At 44.2% G+C, this 19,996-nt stretch overlaps 1 protein-coding gene across 1 annotated transcript in view; it reads right to left on the minus strand.

Moving 5' to 3' along the window:
* The window catches only part of CDK4 (cyclin dependent kinase 4), a 65,351-nt gene extending 49,626 nt beyond the window's left edge, over positions 1 to 15,725 (minus strand). Inside the window, exons 1-2 of the mRNA XM_088465926.1 lie at positions 15,545 to 15,725; positions 8,177 to 8,430 (exon numbers count right to left, since the gene is read on the minus strand). Of these exons, the coding sequence (XP_088322052.1) occupies positions 8,177 to 8,394 (218 nt within the window). The 5' untranslated portion in view covers positions 8,395 to 8,430; positions 15,545 to 15,725. The remainder of the gene's footprint in view (positions 1 to 8,176; positions 8,431 to 15,544) is intronic.
* Between the last annotated feature and the right edge of the window lie 4,271 nt (positions 15,726 to 19,996).

Raw genomic sequence — 19,996 nt, forward strand, 5'->3', positions numbered from 1 at the left:
ACATCTGTAGGAAGAATAGTCTGGGCACTCTGTTCAACTTACAATAAGGGGAAGCCTTTGGTAATTGGTAAAAAGGTGCCTGTATTTTAAGCTGTGTGACTTCATGCTGGGATCCCTTACAGTTAGCCTGTGAGTGCCACCTGGAGAAGGGATTGGCTGAAATTTCATGACAGTGGTGTAGAAGTGATTTATATTTCTAGATGGCAAACATTTCAAGGAGAAATTTGATAACGGACATCAGAGGGGAAAATGTAAATTAATGAGATATTATTTAGCTCCGGGACGGAGTGCCTGGAGATAAGCAATTGTTCGCATTGCAGCCGGCACTTAAAATTGGGAGATGCAGTTTACTGAGACGAATGCCCGCGGTTTAGTCGCGGTAAACAGCATTTTCTGACTTAAGTGCCATCCATGACGCTGTTACCACAGAGATTCCCAAATGCGGTCTTCAAGGCACCCCAATAGTTCAGGTTTTAGAGATATCCATTACTGAGCACAGATGGTCAAATCAAAGAGCTCCATTCAATTCAACGCGAATTGAATAGCGCCGGGAACGAGCACCCGGAGCCAATTCTGCGCGGTTAGGTTGGCGAATGCCCGTTCTCCAACCCCTCAAAAACAGGAAGTTTAGTCGCGAGAACGGACATTCTCTAACTAAACTTCCTGGCGCGATGCTGTTTCCGCCGCGCTAAGGTCAGAAAACAGCTTTGCGCCTTTACTTTTCTCGGATTTCTGCTCGCATCCCAGGAGGGAAGCGAGAAGAAATCCTTAGTTGGGCTTAGCAGCGTGCTTAATTGAATAGCTCCGGGAGCTCATTCCCAGCGATATTCAATTCGCGTTGAATTGAATCGAGCCCAAATTGGCTGGAGGTACTAATTAAGTCACCTGTGGTCAAGCATGCATCTCCTAAAACGCGCCCTGGGGACCTTGGTGTTAGTGCGGTAAGCACACAACTATCATTATGGCACTAGTGAAGTCGAATTTCTGCTCGTACCGCAGGAGGGTGCGAGCATGGATCACCTAGTCGCAGATTTAGAGTGTGGCCAACTTATCTCCCCCCCACGTATTACTCCCAACGAGACCGTCCAGGGCAAGGAAAGAAACATTGTATAACTTGTACCATTGGGAATGTAGGACATGCACTAAAAATTGTATATGCTCAGAATGTCGCCACTGACATTGTCAACATGTTCATAATGTCAACAGCACATTGTGCATGTTATTTTTAGGGTTAGGCTAAAATAAGCAAAATTAACATGTCGACATTCTGACCATCGGCTTCATACTTCACCCATAGGAACACAACAGGCACCACATGCTCGTCACAGGATCAAGACCAGCTCAAGGTCCCATATCCTGTGTCACATTGAAGAACAACTCCTGCACATTGCATATATACAATAGACAAACTAACACCTTCATTACATCATAAAATAAATGCACGAACATGACATTCGCAAGACTTCAAACATGTTCCCTGAGTTGTGCTCATTGCTGTAGGCCCTACGGTGCCTGACTCTATCCTGCCAACTTCACCCTTTTCCAAAGCAGTACACTAGTTCTAGTGGCACTAGTTAAAATACAACATAGATGGGTCTTAAACATCACTACATTTGCTGACAAATAAGAGAATATATTCAAACAATAGTCAACCAACCGTCTGCTTTAAACTATATATTGCACAATATTAGTTGCTCCATTTCAAGCAGTCTTGCTTTAAGTCTTCTATAGCAGTATGAAGGGTAATAAAGATAAATCAGGGGAAAAACTCTGGACATTTCCATTTTACAGCAGCCTTAAAACAAAGTACAGCCTGAACATAACAAAATGGCTGGTTTATCTGCAGCAACCCAACAGTGTAACGCTTCAAATGCAAAGAATGTGACATCATGTGCTTCAATGTAAAGAATGCTGAAGTATATAATAAACCAATGTTAACTATATTCCCATACACAAATTTAATTCAGTAATAACTTTTATATAGTTATTTTTTTTAAATTACACAAGTATGAAAGCACACGCAAACACTCAGTCCTGCATATATTCCATGCTTATAATGCACTAATAGTAATTATAGATATCCAATGCACAGAGTAGTGTTCACTCTAGGTCCGGCGGCAGGCAGGGCGCCGGACCTAGAGCACATCTGAAAAGGTGGTGTGACTTTATGACGCGTCCCCTTTTCGTCACTTTTGAGGCACCGCAGTCACTGAATGGATGTTGGGTGCATGCGCCCGGCGTCCATTCTCCGGCGGTGACAACTGCTCTGCCGTTTTCTCCACCCGCAAGACAGTTAGGACCACGGGTGGATGACAGAACTGTTTCAGTGGGGCACCACACTGGAGGGCAGGGTGCTTTCTGCCCTTCAGAAATAGGGACGGGAACAGTGCTCCGCTGAAGCAGTCTAGCGGGAACGCTACAGAGTCGGCCCCAACCAATTTGGTGCCCTAGGCAAGATTCTGGCTAGTGCTCCCTAGCACATAATCCCACCACCAAGCTTAATGTTGCATTCAATATTAAAATTTGCACTTCAATGAATTCCTTAGTATTTCCTTTTAAACCCAACTAATTTGAATATAAAAAACAGGATTTTGGTACTTACCCCTTTCTCGGATTCCATAGGGGACACTGGAGGCTTCATGACAGTGGGGTATAGATGTGTGCTAACTGGGAGCTAGCACTTTAAAATTTAGAAATTGTGACTAGCTCCTCCCCCTTTATACCTCCCTACAAGCCCAGTCTTAAGAAACTGTGCCCGAGGAGAGCTGGAAAACAAAAACGGAAGAGGAGGAGGTGAAGCAAGTACACAAACACAGAACGTGTAGAAGAAAGAAAACCAAAAACAGTCATAACATATAATGACAACAACCATGGCAGAAAGGAAACAGCACAGAGTGGGCGTCCAGTGTCCCCTATGGAATCGGAGAAAGGGATTTATCGGTAAGTACCAAAATCCTGTTTTCTCCTTCATCCACTATGAAACACCAAGTACAGAGGACGATAGGAGAGAGCCCTGAGTTCTGACAGCCTTCTGGGCGAGACCAGAGCGATGAGAAGTACTTCAATTCCACTGTCTCTAACGGTTCGAACAGAGAAGACTAAGAAAGAAAGGACGAGATCTAGATCATGGAGCTGTAGGAGGTACAAAGGGTTGTAAAATGATAACCCCCTGAAGAAGAAAAAAAAAGTCTGAGCATCTGGGAGTAAGGCCAATTTTTTTTTTGGAAGAAAACAGACAGTGCAGAGACCTGAATCCTTCAGGGATCCCAGACGTAGTCCTGCTGAGAAGCCTGCCTGCAGGAAAAGTAGGAGTCTGGATACCTTAAAATTTGTAGGAGGCGATCCCCACCGTTGCGTAACACACCATGTTGCGTAAGCCTTCTAAATGCAGTGGTAGTGTTTGGAAGAAACTTCCTTCCGGGCCCAGAGCATAGTAGGGATTACAGTTGATGGGATCCCCTTTCGCCATAGTATTGTCCTTTCAATAGCCATGCCGTCAAACGCAGCCGCCTTAAGTCTGGACAGACTAAAAGACCCTGTTGTAAAGGGATCTTCTCTCAGAGGTAGGGGCCACAGATAGATCAGCAGAAGGTGGAGGTTGGAATACCAAGCTCTGCAAGGCCAATCCGGAGCCACTAATAGAACCTTGGATCTCTCCCTCTTGGTGCGTTGTAGAATCAGAGGCAGAAGACGAAATGGGGGGGGGGGGGGGGGGGGGAAACAGATAACACCATGGAGGTTTCGATTTGTCTGAGAGTGCCACGGCCTCCGGATCTCTCCTCCGAGAGCACTCTAATATGCCCTGAGGAGAAGTCCCAAATGTGACTAGATCCCTCAGGCACAAATTAAGACTGTGCTTGTAGGGGCATATAGAGGGGGAGGAACTAGTCCCACTTTCAAAATCTTAAAGTGCCAGCTCCCAGTTAGCACACATCTATAATTGCCGCAAAAGGTGGCTCGACAAAGTACTGACTTTGGGTGGGGGGGGGGGGGGGAGGGAATGGTTATGCACGCTGAAGTTTTCTGTTATGTTGTCCTAAATGTTTGTTTCAAATTATAGAGAAACACACAACTTCACAGTTGTAGGCATTTTCTGTGAATGAAATGATGCACACCTTCAAACAATATATTTTAATTCCAGGTTGTGAGGCAACAAAACATGAAAATCCAGTTTACACGGATTTGTTAGTGCTGCCTATGTAATATTGCTTCTGTTAGAGCTCTCCTCCTGTTATGGGGATGTACAGATAACATCACAGGAATGGCCTTTAATAGTAACCAGGGTGCTGTGCACAGATCTCAAGCACAGCAGTTTTAATAGAGAAGCACCATACAGAGAGCCCGCCATTACACTTTCTAGTAGCAGAACAAAAAAAATAAAAATAATAATTCTACTTAGGCCACCAAATCAGTTTTTATTCCAAATAGATCTTATGATGATCTTTTATAAGTTATAGGAAAAAAAAAAAAAAAAAAAAAAGTTGAAATTAAATAAAATCAACCAATTTTGGTCTTGCAGACTTGAAAAATCTATGGCTGGGTGCACACTGGAGTGACGGGCAATAGTTCAGACATCGGAAACGAATGCCCATGAACAGCCATTGTGTGTCCACACTGGACAACTAATGAACGAGGGAACAATCACAGTGATGTCATTCAATAACAAAGCAATGGCAGTTTGCGACATTGCTAGGTTTGATGTGCAACAAATCAAACCTGGCGACAGCGTGTAATCCTCGGTACACACAGAGTGAATGCGATGTTGAATAGCTCCGGGAGGGATCTCCTGCAGCTATTCAATTCAGCGCGCTGTTAAGTAGGAGAATGCCGGTTCTCGCGACTTAACTTGGGTGTTTAGTCGTGAGAACAGGCATTCTCTGAATGAAGTGCCGGCCGCACCGTGCTAAGCCAAGGAAAAAAAGCTGCGCGCCCGGCACTTTTTTCGGATTTCTTCTCGCATACCGGGAGAGTGCAAGAAGAAATCCTTTAGCCTGACCAAACATCATGTTGAATTAATTAGCTTCAGGAGCTTCCTCCCTGGACTATTCCACATCGCATTGAATCGCCCCCAATGTAACCCTATATTTATATTAGGGATGTGCAGGCTCGGATAGGTTCGAGTTTGCACGTGGAGTTCGGATTTTTCCCTCCAAAAAAACGGAACTCAGAAAGAGGCAAAACGTCATCTTGCACGGACGAACATCATCATTCCTGGACTTTTGTCCAGGAATGATGATGTTCGTCCATGCAAGATGACGTTTTGCCTCTTTCTGAGTTCCGTTTTTTTGGAGGGAAAAATCCGAACTCCACGTGCAAACTCGAACCTATCCGAGCCTGCACATCCCTAATTTATATGCAGAATGTTTTCACAAAGCTGGCTTTTTTTTTCCAAACTACTACTAATGTTGTTAAGTCCCTCCCCCATTATGCTTCCCCTTTAAGATGAACAGCATGCTGAAGGGTAGGAAGGCTGCAAAGCAGTTTTAAACAATTCACTCTAAGCAGAAGAGAATATCCTGTTTGGGCCATTGCATGCGTCAGTACCGTATTCACCTTGTTCTCCCCAGAATTTTTCCAACCGGGTGGCATCAAGTAACCAGGTTGAAGCCTTTGCAATAATGATATCTTGAAATCCTGACCTTATATGGATTTAAACTTGATATTAACATTTTAGATATAAACTCTCCTCTTCTTCAAAGAGGCCAAGTCGTCCCAATTGCGTTGTCATGGACACATAATTTTTTAAGTGCCCAGATAATGCCCAATTGCTTTGTGGATGGAGATAGATATATATATATATCTATCTATCTATCTATATCTCTCTCTCTCTATACAGCTCCCAGTTAGTGTCCCCCAATTGCTGTCCCCACAGATTTTTTTTTATTTGTAAACAGCTCCCACATAAACAGAACAGAGAGAGTGGACGCAGGAGGACCACTCTCTTTAAAGTGTCCGGAGAGTGCGCCCTTGCATTTATTCAAAAGGAGGGATCTCTGTTCTCCAGCCAGACACGGCACTGCACTGTGACGCGGCCTAAAGTTGAGCTACGCCGCTGTCGCATTGCCATCTTCTATCCCCTCAGAGGCTCTGTCCGGCATCTGTACAGTGTGCACAGACATTAGCTGACTGCCAGCAACAAGGATGCATTGGAGAGGGTGCCAGATGGCAGGGGAAGCGACGCATTGGCGAGCAGGCCAGACTGCAGGGGGTTTCTTGCCGGGCAGACCGCCCGGAAAAAAAAATCCTGGGGAGAACACTGTCTTCACCACTATTGCTGCAGTCACGCCAAACAGCCCTTCTCGGAGCGCCTGGTCCCTCGTGACTCCGCTTGCGCCAAGCTTCTTTTGCTCAAATGTGCGTCTTGGTTGCAACACAAAACAGTTTCTCGAGACTGCACTGATTCATTTGATATATGACCCTTGTTTATCTGTCAGCGTTTGAGTCCGAATCAGTATACAAAGGGCTCGATTCACTTCAGCATGATCCTGAATAGCCCCGCCACAGGATCTCCCAGAGCTATTCAAATCACCATGCTGTTTGGTCCAGCAGTTGCCAGTTAAGTCGGAGAATGCTGGTTCTCGCGACTTAACATAGGTGTGTAGTCGCAAGAACTGGCATTCCCTTACTAAAGTGCCGGTGGCGCGGCTGCTAGTGCCGTGCTAAGCAGGATTTCTCCTCGCACCCTCAGGGGGGTGCGAGAAGAAATCCTTTAGTTGGACCAAACAGCGCGCTGAATTGATTATCTCCGGGAGCTCCCTCCCAGGGCTATTCAGCATCGCGCTGAATTGAATCAAGCCCAAAGTGCTACCATGCAGCGGTTGTGGCTTTTCACGCAAAATTCCATTGTACATATTCAGACTCGTACACAGACATAAAAGTTCAAATTAATCAGTGCAGTCTCCTGAAGCAGTTTAGTAGCTGACTGTCGGCAACAAGGAAGCGTTGGCGAGGGTGCTAGACGGCAGGGGATGTAGATGTGCTAATGCAGCGAATAGCGAAACTAGCAAAAAGGAAAGCATATTTTGGGGAAAGCAGTCTGTACTCCATAAAAATCCTAACTAACCCTGGAAATCAGTAGAAGTATTAATAGCCCTAATGAAAGTATTTGGGGGTTCTTAAATTGTGTCAAATGGCTGTTATGCAAATATGCATATAAGTGTGGAAAAATGTTAAAAAGCTATTTCTTTTGGGAAAAATAAGTGCTATATTTAATTTGGGGGGGGGTCATTTAAATGAGTACTAGTATATTTTGTGGTTATAAAGTGCATTATTTAAAAATTGATAAAAATAAATATACAACTGCTGCAGCCACCTGCAATCCTAAAAATACTTGTCCCATCCATGCAGCACCACAAAATACCAGACAGTACTTTATACCCATTTTCTAAATTTTTGCCCCAAAAAGGACATGTCTTTTTTAGGGTGAATTTACATAATCTTTTGTTTTGCCTAATTAGTCATTAGAGGGGAGGGGAGGGGTTCAAAAGGTTCCAAATCAAGTCCCCTTTGGATGGAGAAACTTTTTCACCTGATTTTGCCTATGGAGTTTTTGCACATGCAAAAACGTGCTGGAATGGAATAGGGCGAACACATCTCATCTGTGAATGTTTATTTTCGCTGATCGCTGCGTTTCGCCTCTAATTGAATACAGCCCTGATCCTATTCAACTTTACTATGTAGAATGCCATTAGCTATCATTAAACATAGCGGTTGCCACTTTAAGGAATTCAATGAGCACACAAACTTGCATTGGAGGCGAGCAACAAACCTTTTCCTACAAAACATAATATGTTTGATATACATATAATAAACAGAACACACATTTACAAAACAGTAACTTCTTCTGCAGGCGTATAGCGGGTAAAATAAAGTTGACAGGAATATAGAAAAATCCTGAGACATTTTGAAATAGGACTATTTACAATTACAAACTTCATAAGATGAAGTCACGCATGAAACATGATTACATCTTCCTGTGAATAATACAATATGACCTTTTATATTAAAACATGGTCTACAGTTACCTGGTTTTTCATTTAGTATTATCCCAAGAAGATTAATCATTAGTTCCAAATTTAAAAGTCAATGAAGACAGCCACCCCTGCAAGCACACAAAGTTATTCACCAAGGGTACTGATGCCCCAGAACCTGCAAAGCAAATAATAAATGTACTCACTTTACAATGTTCGGATGGTCAAAGTGCTCAAGGCGTTTCAGCAGTGCTACCTCCCTGACTGTAGAGAGGGGAAGACCATTCTCATTAGTCTGCACTCGCACATTCTTGAGGGCTACAAACTTCCCGCTCTGTAAATCTCGTGCCTTATACACAGTGCCATAGGCTCCAACACCAATTTCAGCAACAGGCTCATACTGCCCTCGTATTTCTTTAGCCATATTCCTGAGTATGGGACGTGTTCTCACGATCTCTGCCTGGAAATACAGAATAGTTGTTATTCATCTGTAAAATCAGGAAACAGGACAGTAACACAATCTTTACCCCTAGGCAACAATATCATTCTTCCAGATAAGAGATTCAAGTGCTGGATATTATACAGAATACATTTAAACTGTGATATATGGGAGTAGCATTTTTTTTTATTTAGTTTACAAATAATTTTTTTTTTTTCTTTTCTATTTTTTAAAATCAATAGCTATAAATGTAAAATAATGGAAGACAATAAGTTGTGCAGACGTAATGTACCACTGGTATACATTTGCTGCAAACATGGAAAAATTATTCTAATATGTTCACTGCAAAAAGCCAATTTATTTCATAGGCACAAACATATTTTTGCTCATTAATGCTGGCGATACACAATACAATACATCCAGATCTGTGAACAATTTGGCAGTGTGCGTGGTTGATTTAAAGGGGCAGAACATAGTAAGATAAAAGAACTGTACCCTCATTCTGCTCAGCCACAAGCTAGGCCAACAAGGTATTGTTCTACCAATAGCCTGTCATCCCACCCCTATGCACACAACTTGGAGGATAGCGCAAGCAGTGTTGGGCAGATGAAACCTAGTTCACACTGCACTAGTTTCTGTTCAGGAAGACACAGGGAGAAAACCAATCTGGATAACCACTGGCTTTTGAACGGGACGTAGTCAATAGACCGGCGGACTAAATGTTGATGGTCTATATCCCGACTTTGGAAACCCAACATGGAACTTAAGATAGGCGAGGAAATACCAACGCATATCTTAATCCCGATGCCTGTATGTTGAAGGACCGAACGAGACAAGTCCAGGCATCCTTCGCAGCTAGCCGCGGGGGGGTAGGTTTGGACCCCCCCGGGGGGGGACTTAGGGTTAGGCACCCCCCGGGGAGGGGTAGACTAGGGTGCAGGGGTGTTTAGGGTTAGGCACCCCTGGGGGAGGTTAGGGTTTTGGCACCCCCCAGGGAGGGTTATGCGACTTTCCTGCGCCGTCTGGATTCTCCTGTCGGGCTTCCACAGCCGATATTTCCCCCGCCGGCTATTAAGCCGCCGGGATTTCATACCCAACTCCTTTTGAGCAGATGGTTGGGGCAGTCCATAACCATTTTCCCCTTTTTGTTAAGAACGTCTTTAAAATAACTCATAGGTCTGATCTTATCGGACCATTATTAGGCATAAATAATAGGTTCATTGGGATGAAAATGCTAAAGGTGTCCACACACATACCGACTATACTCACATTCCGACGATGTGTCCAATTTCCCTTGAAACTCTCCCGGCAGCTCTGCAGACGATATGCTGTCCAATCTTCGTCCGATCTCCTGCAGTCAGACTTTTTCACAGTGCATTTGAGTCTAGATCGTCAGATCTGCCCTACAGCACGGCAGATCTGAAAATGTGATGTGCGACCTGCGGGGGCGTGCACCGCGAGTGGGGACTCACGATTTGGTAATTTTTTTACCCTGTCGTTCAGATGTGTCGGAATCGGCCAGTTGGGGGGGGGGGGGTATGGGGTGGCGGAAAAAAAAAATATCGCTATGTGTGTGGCCAGCATTAGACTGAGCTGATTATATTATTTTGTATTACCCAGGGGCATGGTTTAATTTTACCTTCATACAGAGAAGCCCTTTAAGTGTCAGCCAATGACCAGACACATTTGTCTGTGCAGGACAACAGTAGTTAAGTGACCTTCGTCTGAAAGCTTGATCATAGCAGAAAAAAACTAATTAACATTTAAACTTTTTAATACTAGTAAGCTTAAAATGTTTTAGTGAGTATGCCTTATGTCAGCTAAGTGAAAGAGAGCAAAATACTTATTTACAGTGCATCCGTAAAGTATTCACAGTGCTTCACTTTTTCCACATTTTGTTATGTTACAGCCTTATTCCAAAATGGAATAAATTCATTTTTGTCCTCAAAATTCTACACACAATACCCCATAATGACGTGTAAAAAGTTTGAGATTTTTGCAAATTTAATAAAAAAAAAAAATAAAAAACTAAGAAATCACATGTACATAAAGTATTCACCTTTGCTCAATACTTTGTTGATGCACCTTTGGCAACAAATACAGCCTCAAGTCTTTTTGAATATGATGCCACAAGCTTGGCACACCTATCTTTGGGAAGTTTCGCCCATTCCTCTTTGCAGCACCTCTCAAGCTCCATCAGGTTGGATGGGAAGCGTCGGTGCACAGCCCCTTTTAGATCTCTCCAGAGATGTTCAATCGGATTCAAGTATGGGCCACTCAAGGACATTCACAGAGTTGTCCTGAAGCCACTCCTTTGATATCTTGGCTGTGTGCTTAGGGTTGTTGTCCTGCTGAAAGATGACCAGTCGCCCCAGTCTGAGGTCAAGAGCGCTCTGGAGCAGGTTTTCATCCAGGATGTCTCTGTACATTGCTGCATTCATCTTTCCCACTATCCTGACTAGTCTCCCAGTTCCTGCCGCTGAAAAATATCCCCACAGCATGATGCTGCCACCACGATGCTTCATTGTAGGGATGGTATTGGTCTGGTGATGAGCGGTGCCTGGTTTCCTCCAAACATAACAAGCCAAAGAGTTCAAAGAGTCTGAGAGTCCTTCAGGTGCATTTTGGCAAACTCCAGACAGGCTGCCATGTACTTTTTACTAAGGAGTGGCTTCTGTCTGGCCACACTACCATACAGGCTGATTGGTGGATTGCTGCAGAGATGGTTGTCCTTCTGGAAGGTTCTCTCTCCACAGAGGAATGCTGTAGCTCTGACAGTGACCATCGGGTTCTTGGTCACCTCCCTGACTAGGGACCTTCTCCCCCGATCGCTCAGTTCAGACGGCCGGCCACCGCTAGGAAGAGTCCTGGTTGTTCCGAACCTCTTCCATTTACAGATGATGGAGGCCACTGTGCTCATTGGGACCTTCAAAGCAGCAGATATTTTTCTGTACCCTTCCCCGGATTTGTGCCTCGAGACAATCCTGTCTCGGAGGTCTACAGACAATTCCTTGGACTTCATGCTTGGTCTGTGCTCTAACATGCACTGTCAAGTGTGGGACCTTATATAGACAGGTGTATACCTTTCAAAATCATGTCCAATCAACTGAATATACCACAGGTGGACTCCAATTAAGCTGTAGGAACATCTCAAGGATGATCAGTGGAAACAGGACGCACCTGAGCTCAATTTTGAGCTTCATGGCAAAGGTTGTGAATACTTAGGTTTTTAGGTTTTTATTTTTTGTTAAATTTGTGCAAATCTCGAAAAAACCTTTTACACGTTGTCATTATGGGGTATTGTGTGTAGAATTTTGGAGGACAAAAATGAATTTATTCCATTTTGGAATAAGGCTGTAACATTACAAAATGTGGCAAAAGTGAAGCGCTGTGACTGCTTTCCAGATGCACTGTAAAGTAAGGGTGCTCACACATAAGCATACCTATGTATGAAAACATGAGTCGATATCCTGTCCAGAGCCCAAGCTGAGTAGCGAAGTCCCATAAGACGTGAGCAAAACAATACTAACCAAACACTATCAGATATCAGTACTGAGACAGAGGTCATGCACCATTCCTGATTAACATCTGAATTATCCCTATTACATGTTGATCATGATGGGCAACTATTGCATGTCCTCGTAAATCCAAATAAATACACAACGTAGACCAGGAATCTTTAGCTAAATAAATTATATCAGAAGGAACACAGCATCAAACTGGTCCCAGCTAGAAGAGGGGAATAAAAATAGAACAGGAAAAATGTACTCTATAAACTTTGTAGAATCAGTCTCCAGCCCTGGATCAAAGCATCATAAACAAGATAGATCTGTTTAAAAATGGTACTAAGCCCTGAAATGTATTTGTAAAGTGATAAAGAGGCCAAGTTATACATTTCCCTTTCTTTGGAGTTAATTATAGTCTTCATTGGGGTTCAATGAAGAAAATTTGACAGCACAGTTATTCACCCCACCGAAGTGGGATCTGAAGAGGTTACACGGTTGTATTTAACTGTGTGACGTGTACCCAGCTGATATGTCGGCGGATCTTGGGCACACATCAAAACGATGGAGCAATCCCTCATTCCGTCCTTCATTATCATGCGTGGAGCCGCAAACGATAGACAGGTTTGATGTGCAGCATATCAAACCTGACGTCATACGTGACCGCAGGAGTGCGCATATCATACATACACACCGCACAATATGTTGTTACGATTTGACCAATTACCAAATGCTACCTAGTAATTTTTGCATATGCCCAAGCGATTCTGGTGCATCTCAGTTGTTTCTGTCCGTTAAATGGATATTAACAGGTGGCAACTGGGTATACACTTCTGGCGATGCAGCAAGAGCTACACCATATTATGGCCCCCATTTGACAATGAAGCATAACCCCTTTAGCGTCGCTGAAGAGGTTATGCCAACCTTTCTGGATTTAACAAACAGTGGTAATCTAAGATTACCGCTGTTTATCAAGCATTGCTATTGCGATGTGTTCCCCATTGCTGGCAATGGAGACCTGGCAGTGCCTTTCCGGCTTCAGCGAAGCCTTCCAGGCACTGCCGGGTCCCCGAGTCATGCACATGCGCTGGTGGACTGTCGAGCATGCGCATAACACCGGAGCCCAGTCGCTGGCAGCGGTAGGCTGCCATCAGAGTACTTCGCTGAGGACTTTTTCAGAGGGGTAAGTATTGATAAATACCAGTGAAATTTTCGTTAGTATCACAGTGATACTAAATGAAAAATTCAACTGCTATTTGCCTTTGTTGTTAAATGGAGGCCTCTGAGTCATTATGCTGAGGGAACTCCTATTTCAGTCATATCTCTTGCACCTAGCATGGGTTAGGTGTTAATGCTGATAATAGTGATGACAGCTGCTCTAGTGCATGGAGGGCTGGGGGCAAGGCAGGCACAGAGATCCATGCCACTCAGAATAAGGAGGGCGGGGGTAACTGCATTAGACTTTCACTCATGGTCAGCATACAGGATTTCATCAGGGTTGCGTGCGACTCAGAACCATTACCGCTTATGGCAGTATAACTCCCAGGATGCTCTGCCATAAGAATGGCCAACTAGCCTCTATTTTAACAGCAGTAAATACTGACCCGTAGGTAATTAATAACAGTAAAGTTGGAAACCTTATCCACCAGAGCAGTGGCTCCCAAACTAGGTGCTGCAGTGGCACTTGCAGGGGTGCAACAGGTTGGTGGTCCATGACTAAATCAAATTATTTATGGTCCACGTGATAGGCAAACCAGAACGGTTAGGGTTACTTACCTAATTCAGTCAGGATTCCAACTGCCGGGATGCTGCTGTCAGTATTATGATTGTCTGAATCCTGACCGCTGGGATCCCGAACCTAACCTGCGTGCATAATGTTTGTTTGTGCCCATCTCACACAAAGCATGTACATGTTATTACACACACACACACACACACACACACACACACACACACACAATACATTGGAAACTGGAAAGTTGTGGCAAAATTCTCATTTTTTATTAATAAAGTGTAAATAACATGATGATAGAAAAGCCAGAAGGGGGAGAAAGATAAAACTGAGAGCTAAAGTACCAAACAATCAGCTCCTGTCACTTCACAGTGTTTGAAAAATGACAGTTAGGAGCAGGTTAGTTGGTGCTTTATCGCTCACAATTTTATTATTTATTAACAATTTCTTATATAGCGCAGTATATTCCGTTGCGCTTTACAATTGGAAACATTTATAGAAAAAAAAAAAAAAAAACAGGATAATAACAGACAGAGGTAGGAGGGCCCTGCATGCAAGCTTACAATCTATAGCAGGGGTCAGGGAACTTTTTTACCTTTTACCCCAAAATATATTTAGATACGCCGACATTACCCCCTTGATTTGAAAGGAAGGAAATCATATAGTAGTGCCCCCATAGTTATGCCCCTGTAGTAGTGCCCCATATAATGCCCCTGTAGTGCCGCTTGTACAGAGAGGAAAAAAAAAACCCTTACCTTATCCCCGCTCCTGCATTCGCCGCCGTCCTGTCCGCCCGGTTGCTCCTCAGAACTATGGGAGACACGTCACGACGTCTATCCCATAGTGTGCATGGAGAGAGCCGTAAGCTGGAGTTCAGAAGAGAACTCCAGCCTCCGGCCAACGCGGCGCTGCAGGGAAGGAGCCGGGCGCCCGCTGGTAATAACATCTCAGCAGGTGTCCGGCTTAGAGCCTCCTTGCGGCACAACCGGGCATGTATATGAATCATTCTATATTATAGAATGATTCATATGCATGCCCGGCTGTCCGTCCATTACCCCAAGGAATTTCATTTTTACCCCATGTGGGGTAATTTACCCCTTTTCCCTGACCACTGATCTATAGGGTTCTATCCAAGATTTATTAAACCTCCCCAAAATATTCTTCTTTCCAATAGCATCAGCATAAATAAATGCATATACTGTACATGTGTGGGCAGCTTTCCTCCTCACACGTGTTGCTGCATGGTGAGCAATCTTTTGTGCAGAGCACATGGGCTCTTATCATGAATGGACAGGAGAGGAGGATCATCAGCCCCTACACAGTCCTCCCTGCTTTCCACTATGGAATAGTTAAGTTTCTTTCAGCATACTCACAACTTTTTCCCTAAATTTCTCCACCCCTTCCTGCCACAACCTTTTCTTTTTCCCTCATTAGGTCAATGCTAAAGCTTGGAGTTTTCATAGGGGAGGAAAAAAAAAAAAAAAAAAAAAGGACAAGGGAAAACAATTCTGGCAGAGTCTGTGACTCTCCAGGATTCACCCCCCACACACGGACCATCTGTTCCTCCTTGCAATATGCAGCCACACATTGACTCGTTATAAGCCAGGCAGGCATCCACCTGACCGAATCTGCCAGGGTAAAAAAAACACTGCGGGGAGGGGGACGCTCCCTAAACGTGGCCACAAGTCAGCAGCTCTGACACTAGCACCCCTAGCTGTAGAGTAGTTAGTACAATGGCCTTTCCTGCTGCACTTATGTACTATTTACCGATCTATAGGTTCATCCCCCTGCTGTAAAACACGTGGTTTGGAGTTGCAGGCTCCCCTCACCATGCCCTGCCTAATAAGCAGCTGGCCAGTGTGGCACCAAATAAACGCGTTATTATGAGGAGAGGTCTTACCCGGATGTTAGGAAGTTCAGCAGCAGCCGGCGGTCAGCAACAGAGTCATATCTAATCCCTGCGTGCTGGGGGGAATGAGAGATCCTATTATCAGCAGCCCCAAGCTCGCCTCACATGCTCACTCCCCATTCACTCATCCAACTCATAAGTAACAGAATCACTTCCTGCCATCACTCACTCCCCTTCCCTGTCCCTCCTCCTAATTGTGTGGCCCGGCCCAATAGCACTAAGTCCATACGTTGCTTTAGTAACTATACAGAAAGTACCTGAAGGCAGCATTTTTAGGATTTCCCTATAACAAACTACTTTTTTTCGAGTTGCTTTAGAAAATATATAGCTAAATCATTACTTCTAAATGTCAAATGTTTAATGTAAGGGGCAATTAAAGTGCAAGTTTAATTTTATAAGGTATGAAAATAATATAATAAATCATTATAACTGATGCAATCCTTTTTTTATAACGTGTACATGTGGTAATGTTAGCAAGCATCAACTTCAAATACATATACAACTTTTATAAGTAATATTCATGAAGGTAGGCTATCATTTGTAATATGGGGTAATAGTAAGTAATCTATACATAGTATAAAATAAAGTCCCTAGTAGACGTCTTGTTTGTTCGGGCTAACCTCCAGAACCACTGGACAAAGCATATACATGTTATTATATATAACTGTATATACAATTCCCTGGAAAGTTTTGGGGTGACATTTTCATTATTTTGATGCAGTTGTCACTATTCTATAGAGCAGTGGTTCCCAAACTTTTTTGAATCACGGCGCCCTAGACTATCAGTATTGTTTTCACAGCACCCCTATGCCGCAAGTTTGTTATTGAGAAATTCAGAAAATTTTTAGTAAAGTGAAGTAAATTGTGCTTACCTGTCATCCTTAGGCTCAATTATGTGGTGGTGGACAGGTTTGAGCTTCTGTTTGTCCACATATTTACATTACATTGACTATATTTATTTGGCACAGAACCACCAGCCTGATGCACCCCAGGGTGCCACGGCGCCCAGTTTGGGAACCACTGCTATAGAGCATTTGTCGAGGAAGGTTTAGGTGTAGGGAACATTAATGTATGGCACTGCGATCCGTTGACGAAGGACTATTAACAGTACCTAGAATCTCCTAGAATTAATTTGGGGGTGGAGTTTTCAGCTTTGTGGCTCCGACTCTATGGAACTCGCTTCCCAGTACAGTTCGAGAAGCCTCCACTCTAGAATCTTTCAAAAATAGACTCAAGACTCACCTACAGTATTCAAAGCATGATTATTTTGTGCTGTAAAGGCAAATTAAAGCACTTTGAGTCCTATTAATAGAAAAGTGCTATATTAATAACATTATTATTATTATTTTTATTATTAAATTAGTGAAGGCTGCCAAAGTATAAATGGTTCTAAAGTGTTTGTCACAACCCTGGCTAGTTTTTTGCCTTGAGCCTTACCTCTGCCAGCTGTTCCGTGAATCTGTGTGTGTAATTCGCCTGGGAGATCTGCTCTAAATCATACTGGCTGTAACACTTCTGTGTGTACATTTGGACTGTGCTCTCCTTTCCACAGTGATTATTCACCTGGGCCCTCCTCTGTCTGTGAACACTGCTAGCCTTGATTGAAAGGTATTGCTGTTAGCAGGATGACTGGTCTGAGAACCAGCAGGTTTTCCAGATGCACCAGGGGTTGCTGCCAGCAGGAGCCTGGGACACACTTGTACACAGAGAGACAGATATAGCACAATCTGTACACCACAGGAAGTAACGAGATGTTCAGGCCCAGAATGCTATCAGACTAGGATGTATATACCCTGGGTCTGGCAGGAATTAGTGGATACGGTCAGGTGGTCTGGTAGTAGCACTCTGAGTGGTGGAGGGCACAACATGCAGAGGGAGAAATCATCTCTGCAGGACTAAAGGCCCCCATACATCAGCAATTGATTGCAGCAATCATGCAATTTGCAATCGATTGTGTATAAAAATCTTTCCCTTTTTCAATCGATTGTGGAAATTCTGCAATCTGCAACCTGGCATATCCAGAAATCCTAATTACAGCAATACCTGGCATATCCAGAAATCCTGCTAACAGCAATACCTGGCATATCCAGAAATCCTGCTTACAGCAATACCTGGCATATCCAGAAATCCTGCTGCAGTAACAAGTTGCCAGTGCAACAGGACTCATAGCTTTGTCAGTGAGCTTCCTTTCTGTGCTCTCAAGTGTGTATTTGCTACTCGTCTGTAGCAGTTCCTATTTGTTCCAGCCATCCTCCATTCACCTGGAGTCCAGTCTCCTCCCGGTCCTAACCGGTGAACCGGGTGTAGTAGGTATTACCGCCGGCCGCATGCAGCCCGACAAGGGTGAAGATCCCGATTGTCCCTAAGGTAAGTATCGCTAACCTAATCCCCCCCCTAACCCTCCCTTAGGGGTGCCTAACCCTAACCTCGCCCCCAAGTGCCTAACCCTAATCCCCCCTCTAAGTGCCTAAACCTAACCCCCCCTTCCCCGTAGCCGAAAACCTAAGGCCCTCGGCTGGTGCCTAACCTCCCCGGGGGGTGCCTAACCCTAACCCCCCCCTTCCCCTATCCTAAACCTAACCCTCCAGGGGGGGTGCCTAACCCTAAGTCCCCCCAGGAGCACTAAACCCTAACCCTCCCCCCCCATGGCTGTCCGCGCCCGGCATCCCTTCCTTCGGTATGCCGGGTGTCGATCTTCCGGCATATGGTTAATGACAGGCGTCATTAGTACCACGCCAGGATTAGAAAGTCTGGGAGCCGGCGGTCTGCATTTAGACCATCGGCTTCCAAACTACATCCCGGTGAACCAGCCGTCCTCCATTCATCTGGAGTCCAGTCACCTCCCGGTCCTAACCGGTGAACCAGCCGTCCTCCTTTCACCTGGAGTCCAGTCACCTCCCGGTCCTAACCGATGATCCAACCGTCCTCCTATTACCCAGTTTGGTTCCTCCAAGTTATCTATTGGTTCTCAGTCCAATTCTGCAAGCCTACCTACTGATATCCCGTCCAGCTCAGCAAGCCTACCTGCCGGTCCCAGTCCGGTTCCTCCAAGTTATCTATTGGTTCTCAGTCCAATTCTGCAAGCCTACCTACTGGTATTACGTCCAGTTCAGCAAGCCTTCCTGCCAGTCCCAGTCCGGTTCCTCCAAGCTTTCTACTGGTTCCACTCCAACGTTAAAAGTTTCCTGGTTCTGTCATTTATCATCAAAGGCAGTTCTCACTGCCATACACTTCTTATGCAAATGGAGCTATTTACCTCATCCATGGTTCCAGTCAAGCTGGTCTCCGCTGAATCCAGTTCAACACCTGAGTCAGGTAACTCTCAGACACCAACCGTGACAGTGTTATACAATATAGAAATGTCATCCTAGATGTTGCCCAAACTTATGGAAGCAAGTGACTGGACATGAGCTGATCAGTATGTTCCATAGAGATGGTGCACGAATGAAAGATTTTGTTTTGCATGATGAGATTCAGTAGATAAACTTTAAGGGTCACAGATTAAACATTTTCTGAGGAATCCTGGTTTCAGATAAAGGGGCATATTCAATTAGCGGCGAAAAAAGTCCTGACTTTTCGCCGACATCGCTGGTTTTCCATGCAGAAAAGTATCGCGCTTATCACCGTATTCAATTCCAAATTAGCAAAAACAGAACCCGGCGAATTCGAAACTAGCGAAAAGTCCTGTCAGATTTGGGGAAATCAGCCTGACACCCCCCAAAGGATGCATTGACATTGGGGATCACTATACATACCCCAGAATTGGCCTGCTGAAGGTATTTGGGGTACTTAAATGATCTCAATAGCTGCTAATTAGCGTCTTTGAACAAGTGGTGAAGAATAGCAGTTTGCATTTTATTTTGCAGAAAATAAGTAGTCCCTGCAAATTTGGGGTACATGAAAATGGGTGCTAGGATATTTTGAAGTTGCTAAAGTGAAGTTTTAAAAAACTTTAAAAATCCACCTGCCGCAAACACCTGCAATCTTAAAAAACACCTGGGGCATACTTGGGGACCCACCTGCAGTCTACTTCGCTAGTTTTTAAGTTTGTCCCACAAATTTGTTTTTTCCGCCCTCAAAATTAAAGTACTTTTTTGGGCTGTTCTTTCGGTTTTTTTTACTTTTTTTGACAGCTTTCATAGGCGAATGTTTTTTGCCTATTCCAATGCATTAATCTTCCGCACCGGCGAAAAGTCTTTGGAATTAAATATGGGGATAAGTTTTCACCTGGCGAAATGATGTCACTGGCGAAAACGGCTTATCGCGGCTAATTGAATATGCAACAAAGATTGAGTTCATCCAAAGTGGAGAACCCCTAATATGCAACAAAAATAAGGGGGGAGGGGGGATGGTGCGCTTGCTGAACCAGAAAAATGATGTTTGTGGAGACAGCTTCTCAGAGTAGAGACTGCACTCTACTATAGGGATGTGGAATTTAGTTAG

This window comes from Taudactylus pleione, unplaced genomic scaffold (assembly GCF_031769625.1).
Source record: "Taudactylus pleione unplaced genomic scaffold, aTauple2 ptg000065l, whole genome shotgun sequence".
Classification (NCBI taxonomy): domain Eukaryota; kingdom Metazoa; phylum Chordata; class Amphibia; order Anura; family Myobatrachidae; genus Taudactylus; species Taudactylus pleione.